Genomic DNA, 21,424 nt, shown 5'->3' with positions numbered 1-21,424 from the left:
ACTTAGAAAATTATATAACCACAGCCCAAATAAAAAAAATAAAATCTTATTTTAACATCAATTATTTTACATCAATTCTTTTCCATTCTTATATGGGATATTTAGATACGACACCTTCAATTCATTGACTAAAATGACTCAAATAAAACTTCTATTTTTTTAAAATATAGTTGCTACAGCATATAAAAGGAGAAGAAAAATAATTGATAAGCTCAATCCTAAAAAGATTAAGTACACAGAAGAAAAAGTAAAACCTAACATAGTCAAAGTTGGGGCTCCTGGCTGGCTCAGTCGGTGAAGGATGTGACTTTTGATGTTGGGGTTGTGAGTTCAAGCCCCACATTGGGTGTAGAGAATACTTAAAAATAAAATAGTTAAAGTGGATCAGATCTCAGCTTTAACTTTAGATACTGTTTCCAGTTCCTAAACTGAATGTAAGGACCCTGCTAATTTCTCTCAATGCCCTCCAAAATCTAACAGTAAAACAGAAAAGGGAATTAACGGTCAGGTTTTAAGATGCAGAGATTTATTTCCATTCATACTTTGAAAACTTTATTTCTTTAAATTTAAACTAGATAAAAAACTCTTGTATTTTCACATTTTAGATATTAAAAAAAAAATACTACCATACCTGCTCAGTAGGAAAAGAAATTACTATTTTCACAAGTAGATTTAAAACCAAGGTAGGGGCGCCTGGGTGGCGTAGTCGGTTAAGTGTCTGACTTCAGCCAGGTCACGATCTCGCGGCCCGTGAGTTCGAGCCCCGCGTCAGGCTCTGGGCTGATGGCTCAGAGCCTGGAGCCTGTTTCCGATTCTGTGTCTCCCTCTCTCTCTCTGCCCCTCCCCCGTTCATGCTCTGTCTCTCTGTGTCCCAAAAAAAATAAATAAACGTTGAAAAAAAAAAAAAACCAAAGCAAGTAAACTTATAAGGAAGATGGAAAGTGTGGACCAATTCCTGTATATAAAGTAGATACTCTTTTATGTATAATCCTTACCTCAGATGGTAGAAAGAAGAGAAATGTGAAACTAACCAATACACCTGAGGACCACAGGCACACTTCATTTCAAATCTTACAAGAATGTACCAGAACCACTTAACAAGGTACCTGAATAAATGAAGCGCAGAATGTCCGATAAACAAGAACAGAAGAGGGCGTCTTTAACGATGACACGTAATGGTGGGTTGCCTGGAGAATCCTGGCTAGCACCTGGAAATGCAGTATCTCTGTTTATGGCAAAGAGGTCCTGGGTGGTACGGATGATACTGGAATCCTGAATGTCAGCGGGACTCTTTACATTGAAAAGCAGCATGAAAACATGGCTTACGGCACAGAGAACAATCTTGTGGGCCTCGGCAACTTCCTTTAAATCTGGGTTGTAAAATACCACGTCCACACACTGGCAGCAGAACAGCAAATTATTTAAATCAGAGTTATAATGCGATGCTTCAGCCTTTAAGACAGGCATTTTTTCTATTTCAAAAAAGAAAACAAATATGATAAATTATTCTTTAGGTCTATAGACCCAAACATCTCAGGTTCCTTTTAAACACAACAAAAGAATTCTTTTTAATATTATTAAGTTGAACCATATGAAATTGCCAACATATGGCCATTTTTGACCTACGAAAACAGCAATTGTATTTAACTTAACCTAATTATAAATATATATAAATTAATTATTCTGAGTTAATAGTCACAGAAATATCGTAATTTTTATAATGCAAGTGAAAATTGTACTAAATGCCATAAACAGCAATAAAATAGTACTTCTCACTATTTGTGTGTCCCCAAATAAGCTATTTCAACAAATACTGAATTTTAGTATGTTGGTAGTTAATCTTTACTTTATCCAAATAAAAAATTCAAACAAATTACTGAGTAAGTTCTGAAGAACCTAACCCACATTTAAAGTCATTTTCCTCTCGTGGTTGGAAATGGAAGGGAAGGAAATTGTTCAACTTAAAATGTCAACCTCTCAAGGCCAAAGCTCAGAGTCTTAGACTCCATTGTCTGAAACCATCTTGACCATTTTATTTTGATCCTAAAATTAAATATTTTTTTCTTCCTGGTAAAACAAGAACCAGCTTTTTCCTCTCAGCACACCTGAGGTAAAGTGCTGGCTAGACTTCCCAATTTCCAAAAAAAAGGATGTAATCTTCCATTTCCTAGTCTGATCACTAACAAAGATTAGCCCTCAGTCAATTCAGAATACCCCTACAGAGGATCATACCCTAGGCCCTCATCACAGACTCAAACTATAGAATGTCTGCGGTCTAGCTTTTATCCAAAGCTGAGCCAAGGAAAGTGTTATCTGGAAAGTGTTGCCTGAAGGATATGCAGTCTTCTCAATCAGAATTCAAACTTCTTTAGTAATGAAAATTTTCTCCTCTAAAGCAAAGCTCCAGTCTATAAAACAGATAATAACAAGGTAATTTGGTGGCTAGGCTCTTCCTGAACTGTACCCCACTCATCCTTCTCTCCACTGCCTAAGGCACCTTCACAGACCTTTCGTGGCTAAGAGCAATCTGAAAGCCACTTGCCCCAGAGCCCAGGATCAATCCTTAGAACAAGTCAGCATCAGAAGGAATGCTCAGGTGATACCTAACAGAAGGGCACAGGGACAACCTGTTTGAACTGAGGCTGCATTTACAGACACTTCTGAAGGCCCTGTCTACTAGGTCACCTACTGCCCCCAGCACTGCCCCCAGCGGAGACCCACATGAGAAATTTCTTTTAGTGTTAAATGGCATGAAATGCTTTGCTTTCTCAGAGGAACTGTGCTTTTCTCAGAGGAACTGCTTTGAATAATAAGAATGAAGAAATCATCTATCTATCTACATTGTTTATTTGGCTATTCCCCACCCATCTTCTCATCCAGAAAGTATTTAAAGCAGCAAGCTTGCTACATAACAATGTCTCCTCTCACTTTGCACACCAGGAAGTTCAAAGCAAATGTGTATCACTCATGATTTATATATCTGCATGTGTGTAAAAACCCAGAATTGACTTCCCGTACTAATTTATTATTTTCTTGATTTTTAATTTATATTGATTTATTTAACAAATACTTATCAAGTACCTGCTTTTTAAAACAATATCCATAACAAATTGATCTCAGAGAGTACTATTATTTTATTTCTATCACAAAATTAGGCGAAAAATTTGGGGCATCTGGGTGGCTCAGTCAGTTAAGCATCTGACTCTTGATTTCGGCTGAGGTCATGGTCTCACAGTTTGTGAGTTTGAGCCCCACACTGAGTTCTGCACTGACAGTGGGGAGCCTGACTGGGATTCTCTCTCTCTACCTCTCACTCTCTCTCTGCACCCCCCGCCCCCCGCCCCTGCTTGGTGCTCATGCACACTCTCATGCCCATGATCTCTCTAAATAAATAAATAAATAAATAAACATTAAAAACAATAGGCAAAAATTTTAATAAAACTTAATTTTGATAAAAATTGTATTTATTTATTTTTAACTGTATTTTCCTCTAACCTTGTGTTATTAACACTTTCAGACATTCAAAAAAGTTGAAAGAATGATACATAAGCACACACACGTCCTTCACTTAGAATCTGCAATTATTGATATTTTGTCATGTTTGGGGTGCCTGGGTGGCTCAGTCAGTTAAGCCTCTGACTGTTCGTTTTGATTCAGGTCATGATCTCACAGTTTTGTGAGTCCAAGCCCCGCATCAGGCTCTGCGCTGGCAGCATGGAGCCTGCTTGGGATTCTCTCTCCTTTCTCTACCCCTTTCCTGCTTGCGGTCTCTCTCAAATAAATAAACTTAAGGGAAAAAATTTTTTGTCATGTTTGCCTTATCTCTAGATAGGCACACACTTACACATTCCTATTGCTGAAGCACTTAAGAGTAAGTCGTGATCATCAGGATACTCCAGCTCTAAATACTCTCATATTCATTTCCAAAAAATAAGGACATTCTTCCATTAATCACAGAACCATTACCATACATATGAAAATTAACAATAATTCCATCCTGTCATATAATTTCTAGTCCATATTAAAATTTTACCTAACTGTCCTAAGAGTCTTTTAGAGGTTTCTATTGAACTAGTATCCAATCAAGGTTCACACACTGCATTTGGTTGTTATTTCTCTTAGATTTTTTTTTAATTTTAATGTTTATTTATTTACTTTTGATAGAGCAAAAGCGGTGGAAGGACAGAGAGAGAGAGAGAGAGAGAGAGAAAGAGAGAGACGCAGAATCTGAAGCAGGCTCCAGGCTCTGAGATGTCAGCGCAGAGCCAGACGTGGGGTTCAAACCCACAAACTGAGAGATCATGACCTGAGCTGAAGTCAGACAGTTAACCAACTGAGCCACCCAGGCGCCCCTCTTAGATTTTAATCTAGAACAGCTCTTCACCACATACACTATTTTTTAAAGAATCTACAGATTCAAGTTTAAGACTATTCCTCAAAATGTGGTCCAAGTGCCACCTGTTTCAGAATCACCTGGAAACTTATTTTAAAAGCAGATTCCAGGCCCCATCCCAGGTTTACTGAATAAGAATACCAGGTGAGTCATCAACATACTCAAATTTGGCAACAATTGCTCTAAGACTTGTGAAGTGATCGATGATAAATATCAATCGAATGTGCAGACATTGGTTAGTAAATGCACCTGGTTGTTCAAGCTGAGGTGGTCTAACTCCATGAAACGAGTTGCTCATTTTCCTTTTCTTCATTTTTTCACTTGTCTTCTGATTTAAGGCTTGAATCATAAAATACTCCAACTAAAACATGAATCAAATTTTAAGTAAAGCATCAACAAAATTATGTATCTGACATGATTATTTGTACCCCAAATCACATTTGCCAAATGTTCAAATGCTGGTACCATCTACAAGTACGCTTTAGCAAACACTTGTAAACAAGTTTTTTATTTAAAGACAAAAAATGTATCAAGTAAAACAGACTGTGCCTTGTCTAAGCATAAATAAACTATCCATTCAAGAAGGAACTGTTCATTCTCTTGAATAATCAAGAAAGCCCAGCAGTACAACTGTGGGACTGTCAATAACTGTCTCGTGGGCAACCGCAGCAGTTAATACTAGAGACATTCAAAGCAGGGCAGATCTGGCTCTCTGTCACAGATGCTCATATCAGCTAGGGATGTTTTCATATGTTCTATTCTTTTCTTGAATAAATTACTTTGAAATACATCCTTTATATGGGAAATTACAAATCCTAAGCACATACACATGCACAGCTCCAGGCCTATGCCTTGACGCTGTGAGACTTGGGGCAAAAATACAAACAGAGATCCATGTACCACATACACAAATATTTAAACGTCATAAATAAAGAACTATTACGTAGAAAATATTCTATCCTACTTTGACAGAGGTATCATCATAAAAGCCGAGAAGGCCAAGTTTAGATTTAAATTCTCAGACGACTCAGAGCTTCATGTAGCACAAGGAACTGTCCTGTAACTCCTGGGCCCGGAGGCTGTCCTTTCTTCTCACCCTCCGCTCCATCCCACACCTCGAGGAGCTTTATGTATGCAAGTAGACATCCATGACTACACCCCCAAAGTCTGCCTCCCCTCCCCCATTCCTCATAAGCAGTCACCCTTCGGCCACCTGTCAGAACTAAGGACATACACACTAGCAATGCAGTCCACCTTCAGGATGACGGACCCAGGAAAAAGGCCTGCACAGGCCTTGGAAACAGACTGACTGCACTGCTAAGAGAATTCTGGGGTCCTCGGTTTTGGAACATGGTCACAACATTGTATAACAGAACCTTCTGCTCTGTGTTGATGGAAATGCTCTGTAATATCTGTGCTATTCGACAGAGTAGCCACTAGCCACATGTAGCTACTGAGGACCTGAAATGTGGACAGTACACCTGAGGAACTGAATTTTCTTTAATTAATTTAAATATAAAGAGCCACATGTGGCTAGTGGCTACCATATTGGATGGTGCAGGTCTAGAAGGGGCTACTAGCTGCAGGTGGGCAAATGCGCTTGGCTCCGTCATCTCGTGCCATATGTGGGAGCAGGGATGGGGTGCAACTGGAGGAGGGTCAGATGGGGCTCCCTAAAGCTCAAGGGCATGTACTCTTCTTCCCAGGTTTTCATCCTCGACTCTCAAACACAAGAGTTTTTCTTTTTTTTTTTTTTTTTAATATAATTTATTATCAAGTTAGCTAACATATAGTGTATACAGTGCGCTCTTGGTTTTGGAGGTAGATTCCCGTCATTCATCGCTTACATACAACACACAGTGCTCATTCCAACAAGTGCCCTCCTCAATGCCCATCACCCACTTACCCCTCCTTCCTGCCCCCCCCATCAACCCTCAGTTTGTTCTCTGTATTTAAGAGTCTTTTATGGTTTGCTTCCCTCTCTGTTTGAAAGTATTTTTTCAAACACAAGATTTCACTCTGACATTATCATCTCCATCTATATTCCTGCAAACGCCACTATTTCTTACACTCAAGATCACAGCTATACTTCACTACTCAAGAATCTGAAAAGGTCACTCTGATCTTATTTCCATATTCTCACTAAGTCTTAGGGAAAAAAGAAACTGTCATGTCTTTTCTCCCAACCTTGACCACATCTTCAATCCTTATCATGCCTCCAACCCTAATTGCAACACTAGGTGTTAGGAACAAAGACAAACAAGGAGGAGGAAGAGAAAGAGAGCAGAGAACATGGGAGGTGGCAGGTGGGAAGTGTGACCATGAGAATTTCAGGTTCGGGAGGTGGAGCAGAACACAAGGAGACCTACATACCCCAAGAGAACCAGGCCCCCCCCCCTCCAACAAAAGAAACCAAACTATCATTTTCCCCCAGTTTCCTAGGTATTTCAGGGAAATACAAGATTCTTAGACTAAGACTTTTTTTAATCCACTACAATATTAGATTTGAGTCCTGTCTATCTTTCTAACCCTTTCTACTTTTTATTTGTCACTGTAAATAAATTTAAAAAGTTTCTCACAGTCATTGATAATATCAATATTATGAGTATATCTTTCTTAATGCAGCTATATTATTGTTTCTCTACATTACTGAGTTAAAAATAGCCACTTACACGTGATAGAAATGAGGACCATTTATATTTGGTACCAACTTTAACACTGGTTCTTATTTGGAGTTTAGTAACTTCACAACAAATGAAATTTCTACAGTCATCTGTGGAGACCTCAACATTTGGACACAAATCTACATAATGAATAATCCGGCATACTGGAAAGAGTACTTGATAAAGAGCTGGGGAACTAACAGAGAAGTCTAAAGTGCTTCTGCTCAATGAAGGGTTTACACTGGTTTAAACCTCTTATCTGTGTTTACCAAATTTGTCTGCTGAAAGGAGTCACCTGTTGGGGAGTTGAAATGATAGTTTCAAAGGCAGTTTTAAATGGCATGACTCCACAGTATTCTCCAAGCACCATGCAGTCCTAATATTGTAGGGTAGATTCTGTGGGTTAAGAAGGGCCTCCAAATGCCTGCAAGACCCAACAAATGCCATTGCAACAAAGCAAACAAATCCCAACTTCTCACATATCCAACAACAAGCTATTTGTAGAAGTAGTTTCTATGGATATTTTTGAGCTGCATCACTTAGGAGTATATGAAATATTGCCGAAGCACACACAGAGGAAGAAAAATCATTCTTTTCAAATAGTAGATAGAAATAAAAACCTTTCAGGGCCCAATGATCAGGTTATGAGGCTCAATGAACTGTGTGAAGATTACTAATAAAATTGACGTAACAGGTTTGTGTGAGTAAACATGCTTTTGATATATACAACAAAAACCAATAAACTGTCACCAAGTGGAAAATTCCAAAATACTTTATTAGATGATAGAAAATGTTTAATTTGGAGAGAAAAATAAAATTGTAATTTGACTCTGACAAAACCTTTCCTCTACTCTCATTTTATTTCTCGAAGTTAAAACCAATCATGTTTTTAAAACTAAAGTTCTAACTGAGGTTCTAGAAAATACCTTCCCAGCCAACCTGACAAAGGACCTTAATTTACATAACAGGGATTACCACTTACCACTCCTCCAAAATACTTTCCTATGTAGAAGTCATCAAGGCTGTGTAGTTCAAGATAGGTGGCTCCTAGTTCTTTAGCAAGTTGGATCCCTTCAGTTGTACTGACACAGCTCCCTCTGTCTGAGGTACACAGTGGGCATGTACACGGTAATTCTTCTGAGAAAATAAATACAAGTAACAAAGAGCTTTGAAATTAAATAGGAAAAAATATACATGGACAATCTAAACATTAAACAACAAAGCAAGAGCTCATACGAGAACCACAGTTCAGGGACAGTTAGCACACCCACCATCTATCCACTAGATTCTGAATAAAAAGCATCAATGTTAATATAAAGTTCCCCAAAGTAAACAAGCTTTAAGTGCAAGAAGAAGAAACCATATTTTAGAAAAGAATTTAAAAATAAGTGAATATACATTACCAAGGCTATTATAGTAATTAAGCCAATCAGCTAGTAAAGGAGGACATGTTTCCTTTTATACAATCCTGACATCCTGAGTATCAGTACAAATTTAACAATTTAATTGCCATGGGTTGGGTCTTTGTTCTTTTCTTTCTTTATTTTTTTTTAATTTTTTATTTATTTATTTATTTATTTTTTTGGTGATAAACTTGAAATATATTCACCAAGTTGACTAGATCTGAATCTTCAAGGCTACAAAACTGCCACTCTCTTTGGAGATTTCACATAAAGTACATTCTTATTAATCCAAACATCTTAATTATTAGACTCTAAAGTATTCAACTACAAAGACCAAATTCAATCACTTATCTTTCTCTTCAAGATTAAAAAATCATAAACTAAAAGAATAAAAACGTTTTTATTAAAAATGTGAACTATCCCAAGAGTCATGGTTGTACCATGTACAGATCTATGACTGGGAAGGTGGTAGATCAAGCATCTCTAAGAATACTTCTTAGTAAAGCTAAAAATGTATGTTCATCTATGAATTCATCAGCTAGCTTTGTTTTGTTTCATGACACATCAGATATGTCATTGTATAAAAGACAGCCAAGTCAAAGGGGGATAAATCCATTTCTAGAAATGCATTTTGTTATAGATTAGCTTCCCTAGAGAATCAGACTCTGAGATGGAGACTGGTGTGCAGGAGGTTTATTGGGGAGGGAGGTGCTCTTGGGAGCAAACGGTTTCAGGGGTGAGGGAAATGGGGCTGGGCAGAGAAAAAATTTGAACTGCAATATAGCTACAACAAAGATCTCAGCAGATCCTACTGGGAAGTCTGGAGCTCAGATGGCCCTTTAGAATGAATGGTTCCTCATTTGGGGGAAAGAGAGCTGGGCCTTTGTGTCCCTGTATCAAATAAGATAATGAGTAATTAGATGAGGGCTGCCATGGGTGAGGCAGAACCTTGGGTAGGCAGCTTCTACCAGCGGAAGGTAATTCCCAGTCCCTAGGAGGAGATTCAGCTGTGAATCAGCAGCCAGCAGTTCAGTACCTGAGGGAGGAAGGATGGTGGCCCTCAAAAGGTGTTTGGGCAACTTACCACAGCATACACAGCAAAGTCCTTACCAAGCACCTGCATATAGATAGAGCATGTGTATATACATATGGAGTATACTCTAAGGAGGTTTAGTGCATGTGCCTGCTATGTACGTAACTATGTAATAATTTCAGCTTCACTGAAAGCATTTTAGAGCTCAGAGACCAGCAATTTACATCCTCCTTCTGCAGAGGAGGAAAGTGAGGGTCAGGGAAGATGAGTGCCCTGGACAAGTCTCCTGGTGTGTCAGAAATGGAAAACAATGATACAACTGTTACTTGCTCTATCTGGTAAGTAAAGTGAAACAAAAGATAGGATAAAAATTTAGTCTGAGTGAAGAATTACTGAATAAAGATACAGTGATTTAAAAGTTAAGTGTGGGTTCTCAAAATTAAGCCATGATTTCTGAATTTTCGCTTCTACTTTTAGTAAAAGATCATTTTAGTTCTGGAGCACATAAAGTTTTTATACAGAATTTAGCCTATCTTGAAAAATAACACAATGGTATTTCACATTCTTTACAAAGATTGATAAACAGTGCCTTTGATTTTCTGAAGACAGAAGCCTTCTTATGTCTACAAAGCTCTCCTTATGTTGATGGAATGGGGTGAGTAGGCAGACCATCTTATTAAACTGTATTTCTGAACAAAAATAAAGCCAAGTGCTTCAAGTGGAAAATTAAGTGAATGTAATGTAAAAAATTTTTAACAAGTAATCTTGATTTGAAGGAAAATACAACTAATTTCAGGTTTAACCCAGCTGAGAAAGGTTTTCCGCTGTGTGTAGCCATTACCCTTACTGACACACATGCCTAGAAAACCCCTCTTCACATCTAATCTTCACAATCTCCGTGTGTCACAGAACACCTCTTTTTGTTCATATGCACCCGGAAGGAAAAAAATGTCTCATCGTTATGTTTTGGATATAGCAGGAAAGCCAGTAAAACATTTATGGAATAAATAAACCTATATTAAGCATTTCATTAGGAACAATCAGAAGACCCAAATAATTTTAAATTGTGGTGTTTTCTTCAGATCACTCTGTGAGCCTACCTCAGGGTCACAGGGACTCTGTGAATCAGTGTTAGACTTCTCATTAACACTGTAGTCTTTTTTACTTCTCTTACATGATAATCTTTTAAGGTGTTATCAGAAACGTCTATTTTTTAAAGCAAACACAAAGTAACTCTGGAATTCAAATGAACTGGGTCTCTTTCAAAGCAGCAGCTTTCAGAATCTGAAGGGTAATTCTTACAATGTTGCCAGTGCCTGAAAGCTTTAGAAAGAACTTTTAAGAACTCTAGCTTAGCGATGTACTCAGCTCTATCAGAACTTCAAAATGAAAAGAAGACAGGATGCCCATTTGGGGGAGCTCAAGGCTATGAATACCCTGAGGCATGGTCAGAAAAAAAAATTCTCTTTCAGAGATAGATTCAATATTTAGTAAAAAGCCAAAAATTTTTTCAAATCCAAATGTGATGAAGACATACATAGATAGTCAAGCTTGTCAAAACACGTGTAACAAAGGAAAATAGTAAGACTGATTGTTTTTGCTGAACTATTTCTAAAAAGAACTCAAGAGAGGAATTACCAGAACACCCAACACAGCTACATGTATCGCAAGGGACTCGGGGAGGGAAGCAATACAAGTCCTTGGGTTGAATATCAGATTTAGCTTGGTAATTAATTACTTTGCAATCACATGTCTATGTGAAATTAATTTCATCTTAAGACCACTCATTCACTAATTGAGCAAATGTTTACTGAACACTTACCATATATCAAACAAGAAATACAAAGATACACAGACAAAAGCTCAGAGTCAACTGGGCCAACAGAGACAGGACTGCACAGAATTATAATATAATAAATATAATAAATACTAAAATAAAGGTGTACAAAATCATCATGGGAACATAAGAGAGGAAATTAACTCTGCCTGAGGGATTGTGGAAGGCTTCACAAAGGAGGCACTGGTTTACTAGACAAGGATGAATTTGCCATACAGATAACAGGAATTGTGCAGAAGGGCACTCCAGTCAGGGGTGGGGAGGATATGCAAGGTCTGGATGTGAGGAAAAAACACAACATGTTAGCTTCCAGTTTCAAAATGGAAAGCTAAGCTCACATTGCAATCTCCTCTCCCAGAGAAACCACAGAAATGATTAAATAAAGGGGAGGGAGAGGAGAGGGGGAGGGAGCGAGAAAGGAGGGGTTGGGGAAGGAGGGGTTGGGGAAGGGAGGGGTTGGGGAAGGAGGAAGGGAGATGTGCGTATACAGCCACACTCAAAAATTAAGAGGAGAGAATCTCATCAGCCCAGAAACTGGGAGCACCTGAAAGGCTGAAGGCAGATAGCGTATGACCAAAGAGGGAAGCTGAGGCTCAGGGGACAGGTGGGAAGTCTTGCACTGGAGAACATTAAGAGTACTCAGTGCTCACTGATGGGGGCACAACAAGGAGGCCCAAGGGCAACTGAGTGGAGATTAGTTGGAGACCTCAGTGGAAGCAGCTAGGCTTGCAGATCTCATATGAGCTCTCACTCCTACCCTGACCCCAGAGAGCAACTGGACAGAGGAGGAGAAAGGCGTTAATCCAACAGAGAATCGAAACTGCAAAATGAGGCAAATTAAGAATTATCCAGGGGCGCTTGGGTTGCTCAGGTGGTTGAGCACCCGACTCTTGATTTTGGCTCAGGCCATCATCCCAGGGTCATGGGATCAAGCCCCAAGTCGGACTCCATGCTGAGTATGGAGACTGCTTGTGATTCTCATTCTCTCTCCCTCTCCCTCTGCCCCTCCCCTGCTCACGTGTGTGCACACACATATCAGCCCACTCTCAAAGTCAATAAATAAACTTTAAAAAAAAAAAAAACTACCCAAAGTTTAAAAAGCATCCACACCATGAAATAAAATCTCATCAGATGAAAGGACTTAGAATGCCCCCCCTCAGAACAAGACTTAATAGAGCAATCAAAACAAAATCTTAAAGTAAATATAATTAATTGAGAGAGGTTTTCTTCTTAAAGTATTTACATTCTTAACACATGAAAATCAACCAGTTAGAGATCTTGGATGTGAGAAACTGTTGAAATAAAAAAAAAAAAAAGTAATAATGTAAAAGAGCAGGAGAGACCCAGTAGAAGTAATTTGTGAGCTAGGAAAAAAGACCAAAGAATTCTCCCATAATACAACACAGAGAAATAAAGGGTTCGGAAATACAAAAGAAAGATAAAAGTAACAGAGGAGACATCTAGAAGTCTCATCATCAGTCTAATAAGAGAACAAAAAGGACAGAGTAAAGAAAATGTAGGGAAGGTGATATCTGAAGAAATCATGAAGTTGAGACTTTCCCAGATCTAAAGAAAGACCTTAAGTTCATCAAGTAGTTCTGTGCAACAGGTACATAAGACACAAAAGATTACACTCTACAAGGCTGAAGAAGCAGTCAGGAGCTATATCATGAAGGATCTTGCATTTTAGATAAGACTTTATAAGAGAAAATTATTGAAGTGAGATCCAAATACTGGATGAAAATAATGGAATCAGTAGGAACCCATGATTAAAAGAAATACATGGTTCTATCCAATGAAAGGGTCTTGAAGCAATGACACTTAAAGTTATGAGCACCCCTAAAGTCCAGATCTTGGTTTCTAAATATCATTGCTCACCACATGGAACCCGGGCTCCCTGAAGAAATGACAGATTTCCAGGGCTGGAGCAGGCAGAATAAGGTGAGCCTAGAACATCTTATGTCAGAAAATAAGGAAGGACTCAAACATTAATCAGAACTAGCTTGAAAAGCCTTCCTTCATGCAAATTTGGGGTAATACAAACAACAGAAAGCATACGAAGAAAACATTATAAAATATGTAATTTAAAAAACAAAGCCATGAGTCATAATGATTCTAAAAAATGTGGGAGCAGAGAGAAGGGAAAGCTCTATTTAGAGAAGAATACCAACTAATAAGTGTAGGAGGAATGACAGAAAATCACTATTTTGCAATCACAATGATCACAACTGAAGGAATTATGCAAAATAATGGGCTCAGATTCTTTAAAAATGTCAATGTTATGAAAGATAAAAAAAAAAGGATGGGGAACTGTTCTGGATTTAAAAAGACTAGACAGACATAACAATTAAATGCAATGAGTAGTCCTTAATGACATTCTGGATTTAAAAAAAAAAAAAAACAGCTTTGGAACAACTGGGAAAATGTGAATATGGATTGTATTTAAAATAATAATACAATAGATAATAGTATGTCACATTTCTTGAATGATGGTTGCATTATGGTTGATAGAAGAATGGCACTGTCTTACATAACACATGCTGAATTAATTAGGATTGAAGAAATCCCATAATTTTATAATTTACTCCCAAATGAAAGAGAAAGAGAGAGGATGTGTGTGCATGTGTGTATTTGTAATCTCTGGGATTCACTGTTCTATTCTGGTCAATTTTCTTAGGTTTGAAATTTTGCAAATAAAAGGAAAAAAGAAGAGAGTTTCTAAGGAACATTAAAGCAATGACTACCATGATCTGACTTGTATTCTAGGATGATTATTCTGAGAGGATTTATTTCAGGAAGAAGCAAGGCAAGAACAGAAGGACCAGAGGCCAATTTACCATAAAGCCGATGAACCCTTATCTTGTGGGTCCCTTCCAAAGCCCTGGGAGAAACCTAAGCAATAGATGGTTAACATCATCATTTGCTTTTGTAAAATTTGCAAAGTAAGATATTCTAACTATGCTTGGTTAAGACCACTGTCTCTTTTCCATTCCAACTCCCTTCACCTTCCGTCAGGCAGCTCTGAAGTAATGACAGGCATTTTGGGGATCCTGCTAATGGGACTTGAAATTTAGGTTTAGTGGGATATTATCTGTGGTTTGTAGTCACTTCCTTGTACAGTTAAATGTTTGAGAACTGTCTTGGTACACGAATAGCCTTCCGGAATGCTTCTGTCACCCAATGTGCAGACTTTTTTGGTGTCTTGAAGACAAAGATGCCAAGCTGAAAGAGGAACACAACACAAACTATAATGCCCAGCACCAAAAAGATGTGAAGAGCAAAGAAATACGCTGGAAGAAAAACTAATTCTCATATTCTTCTCTACATAGAAAATAACAAAAGCAGTTACCTTAGGAAAAAGTGATCAAAGACTGCACAGCCAAAAAACATAAGGAAAATTAAAGAAATGTCAAGCTGTTAAACAGTAGACATGTTTTTTAAATGTCTGTGGTATTTGACAGCTTTTTAGATTTGCAACTCACCATGCTTCCTTTTCTCATTCTAAATATTCATAAGTGTGCATGTGTGTATCTGTAATGTAGTTTTTTTCCCAACAAGGACCTCTAAGATTATTTAAGTTTCAGGTCCTACAAAATCAGGAACTACCCCTTGAGACCAAAAAGAAGGCCACTATGACAGATAATTACATGACTAAGATCTGAAATCCAATGAAGAAAAAGAGAACGCGTGGAGTTTGAGGTTTATTTGAAATGTAAAACCAAAAGGGCTTCTTAGTCAACTGGATATGGGAAATGGGAGGAAAGCTGGGTTGGATGATTCTAGTTTGGGTGAATGAATGGGTTTGACATCATTCACCAAGGCAGCGAATTCAGCAGAAAGAGGAAGATTCTGTGGAGATACTGGCCAGGAGAGAAACTAGAGCCAGAGAAACAGACTGGGTATTCATCAGGGTCTACACAGGGAAAGGTAAAGCAACAGATTGACAAATTCAAGGTCAGAGTAAACAGCAAGAAGTGAAGCCAAAGGATGAAACCCTGGGAAACAACTAGTGCTGTGTTGGTTCAATATGTGTACGGGGGTAGGGGGTGGTGTTGACCAGTAAGAAGACAGAGAATTAAAACAACCAAGAAACAAAGAATAGCTTTTTTAATTGAAGGGAGAGATGTGTTTGAATAACTTCAAAGGATGAATTGTTATTAAAATATAAATCAAATTAAAGGGTAAATGTAAATGGATGTCAAATTTGTCAATAAGCATTTAACTGGTAACCACGGGTGAGAACAAACGCAGTATAATTGCGAAAGTCAAAGTCAGACTGTAGTGGGCTGAAGAATAAATGGGAAGTCAGGAAGTGGACTCAGGAAGTGTGGATGACTCTTTCAAGAATTGAGGCCTGAAATAAAAAGAAACTTAGGGAAGTAGAGGGGATGTGCGGTCAAGGAAGGGTCAAGCCTACTTTGTGTCTTCTAATGCTAACCTACCACTATGACCCCAAATCCTACTCCTAGGAAACTTAAGCATCATCATTAAAAGGAGAGTGAATAAATAAATCACAGCACATTCACACAACTGAAAATATACACCAAAATAACAAAATATAGTTAAGTGCAACATGGATATATGCCCAGAATATTAAGCTAACTGAAATTAGACACAAGGTACTACATACAGAATAATTCCTTTTGTATGAAGTTCTAGAATACGTAGAACTAATCTATACTGTTAGAAGTCAGAATAGCAGTTATCTCCAGGGAGGGGTGCTATTAACTAGGAGGAGGCATAAGAGAGCCCTCCAAAGTGAGGCATATGTTCTCAATCTTGACCTGTGAGGCGGCTGCATAGATACATGTACATGTAGGAAGGCATTAAGTTGTACTCTGGGATTAGGGAACTTTACATCCCTTACTTTGCTCTACCTTAATGAAAAGGAAAAATAATCAATGAATAAAATTTTAAAGCCAGCCTCACTGAGGAAATACCACTAAGATGGAACTATCAAAATACCACCAAATCAAAGTGAATTCCAAGTTGGCCCTAGGAGATCTGACAATGATATGCATAGCAGCGAATGCTGGCACTGGCTGAACCAAAAGAATCCAGTAGCCTTGGAGTCAACACTTCCACTCCCTCAGGCGGTGTTGCCAGTGTATTCAGTTTGCTCCTTACTAGCTACCTAAAAACCCTGCACCTAAGCCCAATTCCTTCTGCGGACAATCTATCCTTCCCACTGGATAGACCTTCAGAATGTCAGAAAGAATCTTCCAGGGCTCAGCGCCAGCCTCATACCTTTCCCGTATCAAAAGAACACAAGTACTGACTTCCTTCACTACCGTAGAACAATTTAGAAGACAAATCTGTACCCATCAGAATCACAGCAGTAGTCCGTGACACTTTACTTTGATGTCTCACTATCATACCATGTGATGAAGAGATTAACAGCTGGCATTTGAATGCAGTGATTTTACTCCCAAAAAAAGCCCCATATTAATCATGAATAAACTTAGCACTATTTAAAATTAACATGGTACCTGCATTCTCATCATAAAAAAAATTAAATACTTACCATTTTGTCTGGTGCCAACAGCAGCAATGATTACTGGAACTGAATTTAATGCCCTTTTAATCACTGGAATATAATTATCCTTTACTTCGTGGAATGAAAACTTGTCATTTACGTTGTATTTGATCACAATGATGTCAGCACTCCCAATTAGATTTCTAGAGGTATACCAATCACTGTCAAAAATGTCCTAAACCAAAATGCAAAGAGCACTTTTTAGTCTACTTGTCTTCAAATGAATCATGAAATAAAATGTAACACATTAAATTTTTTCCTATAATTTTTGTAATTCATAAAAAGAATTTATTTTTAAATAAGTAACTATCTAAAATTAAAAATATTTAAAGCCTACCAACTCTTCAATTTTTATGTATTCATTTAGCCTATTCAGCAGTGTAGTTGTTGTACTCTGAGACAGATCTAGGGAATCACTGTCTGTGTGATGAAATACGCAATTTCTTTCAATATGTGCACTTAAAAATAAGCACTTTGTTTTAAAATTATGCCATATTTTTATCACCTAATAAATTTGAAAATGTTAACACTATGGCAGTAGATGCCAGAGCATCAGTATGAGTCAAGAAGCTTCAGAGGATTTTCTGTGACCCAATTAGACACTGCAGGAGTGTTCAAGTGTTTTAAATGGCAATGCATTGTGAATTCTGTGGAGTTCCATGTATTTTATACATATTTTCAAAATTTATACATACCTTTCAACTTAATTCATCCTTTGGACGGTACAGTTATATATATATATATATATATATATATATATATATATATATATGTATGTATATATATATATATATATGTATGTATATATATAATGTATGTGTGTATATAGGGACGTATGACTTATAAAAAGATACTATGTATTATAAAGTGTCAACATGGTAAGGAAGAGATTTTCAATTCCTGTTTTTAGCTTATATAAATTAAAAATTCAGGATAAACCTTTCAATCTTGAAATTTTTACTTTTGGACTACAGTTAATAATTACCACTATATAGAATCAGGGCCAAAAGTAATTTATTATGAACTCTACTCCTTAAAAGCTTTGATACTTCAAAAGTATTTTTCAAAGGCTTTATGTGAATAGTAGCATAAGAAAAATATGTTTATATATCTTAATACCACAGCTAAGTAGGCATTAGTAGCTTTTTTCCTCATATTCTAGTTAACTATTAATCATTACTTGTCCTTTCCTGTGGCCTTTAGTATGTATTTCCAGGATATAATATGGCTAGATTAAGAAAATAGTTAGATGTGGCTAACAGATCCAAAAACTGTTGGGCTATGAAAGTTTGCACTTAAAAATATGAGCCCCAAATAGGGTAATAATGCTGAAATCAATCAGTCAAGATCCATGTGACAGAGCTTTCACCCTATGATGGAAAATTCTGGAGAAGTGTTACACAGCAATGCCCTTTAGAAGAGAGAGCTGCTTCTCACCAGGACCTCCACCATCCCCAGCAAGGCCTCCCCCAAATCCCTGCACCCACCCCAACCCACCTACTTCCTATGAGTACACTCAGAGTAATGAGAACTGCAAAATGTTTGGACATGGATTTTTTGAAATGTTTGGACACGAATTTATTGAAAGTGGGAGTACTGAAAAAGGAAGATTAAAAAAACCAACAAAGAAAAGTAGACAAACTATGGGGACATAAACAGCAAAGGCAAAGTCTTAAGCTTGGAGGAGGGTGGAAGAGGCGGGGAGAAGGGAAGTGGGACACAGATCAAGAAAATGTGAAGGCTTCCCAGCAGAGCTCCACACTCATGCTCTTTTCCAAATCCCAAACCACAAACCCATTCAGTTCCAAATGTATCTGCTATAGTATCCAAGTTCAAAGTAAACAAGCATAACAGGGTATATAAGTACAACAAAGAAAGAGAACAAAGTCAGATGAATGGGATTAAAAAAAAAAAAAAAACAACTAGAAATAGGTGGACCAAATGAAACATCTATTTAACTCTGACAGAACAAATCAAAAGTAACTGCTCTTTGCATTCCAAATAGTTTAAAATTCCAGAGTTACTGGAGAGGTGTACTAGGAAAAAAAGGAAACATTGAGAGGGAAGTGTCAGGAGAAAATGGGTTTTGGCATCATTACCACGGATGTATTGACGATATAAACACTGTAAATAATTGTATTTTTAAAACATCAGTTTCAAATCCTGCACAAGAAAAGTGTGCATGTGTTACCTCATTGCTTTTTGTGGAATATCTCTGGTAAACAGGAAAAGATCTAGAAATAAAATAACATAACCGCACACACACAAAAAAAGAGGATGGGTTTGAGAGAGACATCCTAAATAATGAACTACATAAAATGAATATGAAATGCATTAATTTAAAAGTGCCAAATATATATACCGCAAGGATCCAGAGTAAGGCCATGGATCTACAGAAAAAACAAGAGAAGTACAAACTGTCTCATTCCAATTCCAAGGAAATAACACCACATTCCTAGTCAAACTGTGTCAAAGAGAAAATGCTTCCCTGGTTTCTAGAAATATGAAGGAAATCAAATTCTCCCACCCCTTGTAAATCACTTCCAGGATTTCCTCTAGGAGGTTATGCAATGCAAAGCTTGGAGCCACATTGGGAGAATGGAAATCATTTTTTTTTAAATAATCTAAATTTTTGCAGCAAAACAATTGTATTCTACTTGACTATGGGGCTGCAAAGTACTGTTTTGTACTTTGCACTTAGTACTAAGTACTAATACCACTGCCTCAGTGTGGTGGCAAATTCACTACATTTGTGTGAACCTTGAATGATGTATACGAAAACTTCTGCTTAGTGTGACACATGGCTATATTGAAGTCGTAATAAACACATTATAGGAGCTACCACCTACTGAGTGCCTACTACACGTCTGCTTCTACACTAAGAACTTTACACGTGCTCCCTCATTTACTCTTCAGCACAGCTCTAGGAGGCAGGGATTATTTTCATTTTATACATAGGAAAAATGAGGCTAAGAGAGGATCGCTGACTTAACCAAGGAAAATCTCTAAGTAGCAATGTGGGGATCTGAAAGCAGGTCCTTCTGCTGTCAAAACCTGTGCTCTATCTGCTCTGCTATATTGAATATTATGTTTCAGTACATGTCAAGTATCAGCTGATAAATACAATCCACCTGAGTATCTCTGATGGACTTTTACTTACCACCAAAAAAAGAAAAGCACCTGAGAAGAGAAACTCTATAAATATATTCCCTCATGTTTGAAGATCATTATAACCCCCAAAGTGTACCTGGTTACCAACTCAATGCCTTAAACAGGACCAGAGTCTAAACAAACAAAAGGTTAAGATTAACACAATAAAACGCAACAATCAGTATATGGCAAAAATCTAGACTACAGACGCTTATTCTAATCCATTCACTTACTACAACACATGATCACAAGTACTGTTTTTTGCTAAATTATCAACATAAACAGGAAAGAGCTAACAGCTCAAAGAAAAAACAGGAAATGTAAAACCTAACATCCAAATTCAGCTTGTTTTCCCTACATTTATTTACTCTACTCACTCAACATCTGTTCCACTGACTGTAGTAAAACCAGTAAGTTTTTAGACTGTACTATCTTTCACAATGAAATGGCCAAAGTGAAGAAAAAAAAAAGTGTTTCATTTGCTTGCATAGACTCCAGCAAGTTCCTGATCAATGCTTCTTATGACTAGCATCATCACTGTCATAAATGGGAATTCAATACCACCCAGTAATGGAAAAACTGTTTTGCGTTTATTTTAGCCCATTAATGTAAATATCCTTTAACTGAAAATTTGTTTGGGCTATAGTGATCCTTTCTTGCCATAATCTGCATAAGACATTTTTTATGTACATTCCATACATTCCTTTAGAAAGGTGTATCAGTTCCCCATAGCACCTGATCTAGATTTTTAAAATTGCTATTTAAACATACAGTCGCACATAATGAGAATTTGTATCTTCTTTTTCAGACACTCAGCTTTCTTCTGTTATAAAATACAATCTTGAGCTTTAGTTATAATATTATAACTCCAATACCAGTAAAGAATAAGAAATTTCCAAATAAGATTAAAGGAAAACATTAAAATTATTACTATTATTGCATACCTCAGTATTACATTATTGTGTACTAAAAATATTTATGTGTCACAGAGTAGATTCCTTTCTCCTTTATCAAGTACTCAAGAATCAGACTGAATTTTATCGACTTTATTACAATTTCTTCTAATTATTGCAAATTTTAAAGCTTTTTGAAAATTCCACGCAGTATTATTATTTCCGATTTATGAGTCACTGAAAACAAATGGCTAATATATCAAGAGTATCTGCATTATTAAAATTAAAAACATGAATTAAAATTTTCAAAAGTGGATAGTGTTGCAAATGAGTGGTTTAAAATTAATTCTCAGTCCCTGTCTCTTCCTCTCCTTTCCAGGGGTCCTATTTCTGAACTGCCCCAGTGAAATTTATTTTTGCTTGTGTTGAGCTTTCAGAGGACTTTATTTTTAGAACACTAATATTACACTATCACCAACAGGGTAGGCATGAAAAAACATTGCTCTCTGCGGGTGA

The 21,424-nt window shown here is 37.2% G+C and overlaps 1 protein-coding gene across 2 annotated transcripts in view; it reads right to left on the bottom strand.

Annotated features, from left to right (window-relative positions):
- The window catches only part of RHOBTB3 (Rho related BTB domain containing 3), a 54,392-nt gene that overhangs the window by 31,480 nt on the left and 1,488 nt on the right, over window positions 1–21,424 (bottom strand). Inside the window, exons 3-6 of one of the 2 annotated variants that reach the window (XM_045498630.1) lie at window positions 16,854–17,040; window positions 8,039–8,193; window positions 4,643–4,754; window positions 1,107–1,472 (exon numbers count right to left, since the gene is read on the bottom strand). In XM_045498630.1, the coding sequence (XP_045354586.1) occupies window positions 1,107–1,472; window positions 4,643–4,754; window positions 8,039–8,193; window positions 16,854–17,040 (820 nt within the window). The remainder of the gene's footprint in view (window positions 1–1,106; window positions 1,473–4,642; window positions 4,755–8,038; window positions 8,194–16,853; window positions 17,041–21,424) is intronic. The other variant, XM_045498640.1, reaches the window with a different exon arrangement.

This window comes from Leopardus geoffroyi, chromosome A1 (genome assembly GCF_018350155.1).
Source record: "Leopardus geoffroyi isolate Oge1 chromosome A1, O.geoffroyi_Oge1_pat1.0, whole genome shotgun sequence".
Classification (NCBI taxonomy): Eukaryota; Metazoa; Chordata; class Mammalia; order Carnivora; family Felidae; genus Leopardus; species Leopardus geoffroyi.
Note: the sequence above shows the minus strand (reverse complement) of the source record. Positions and strands in the feature narration are given on the sequence as shown.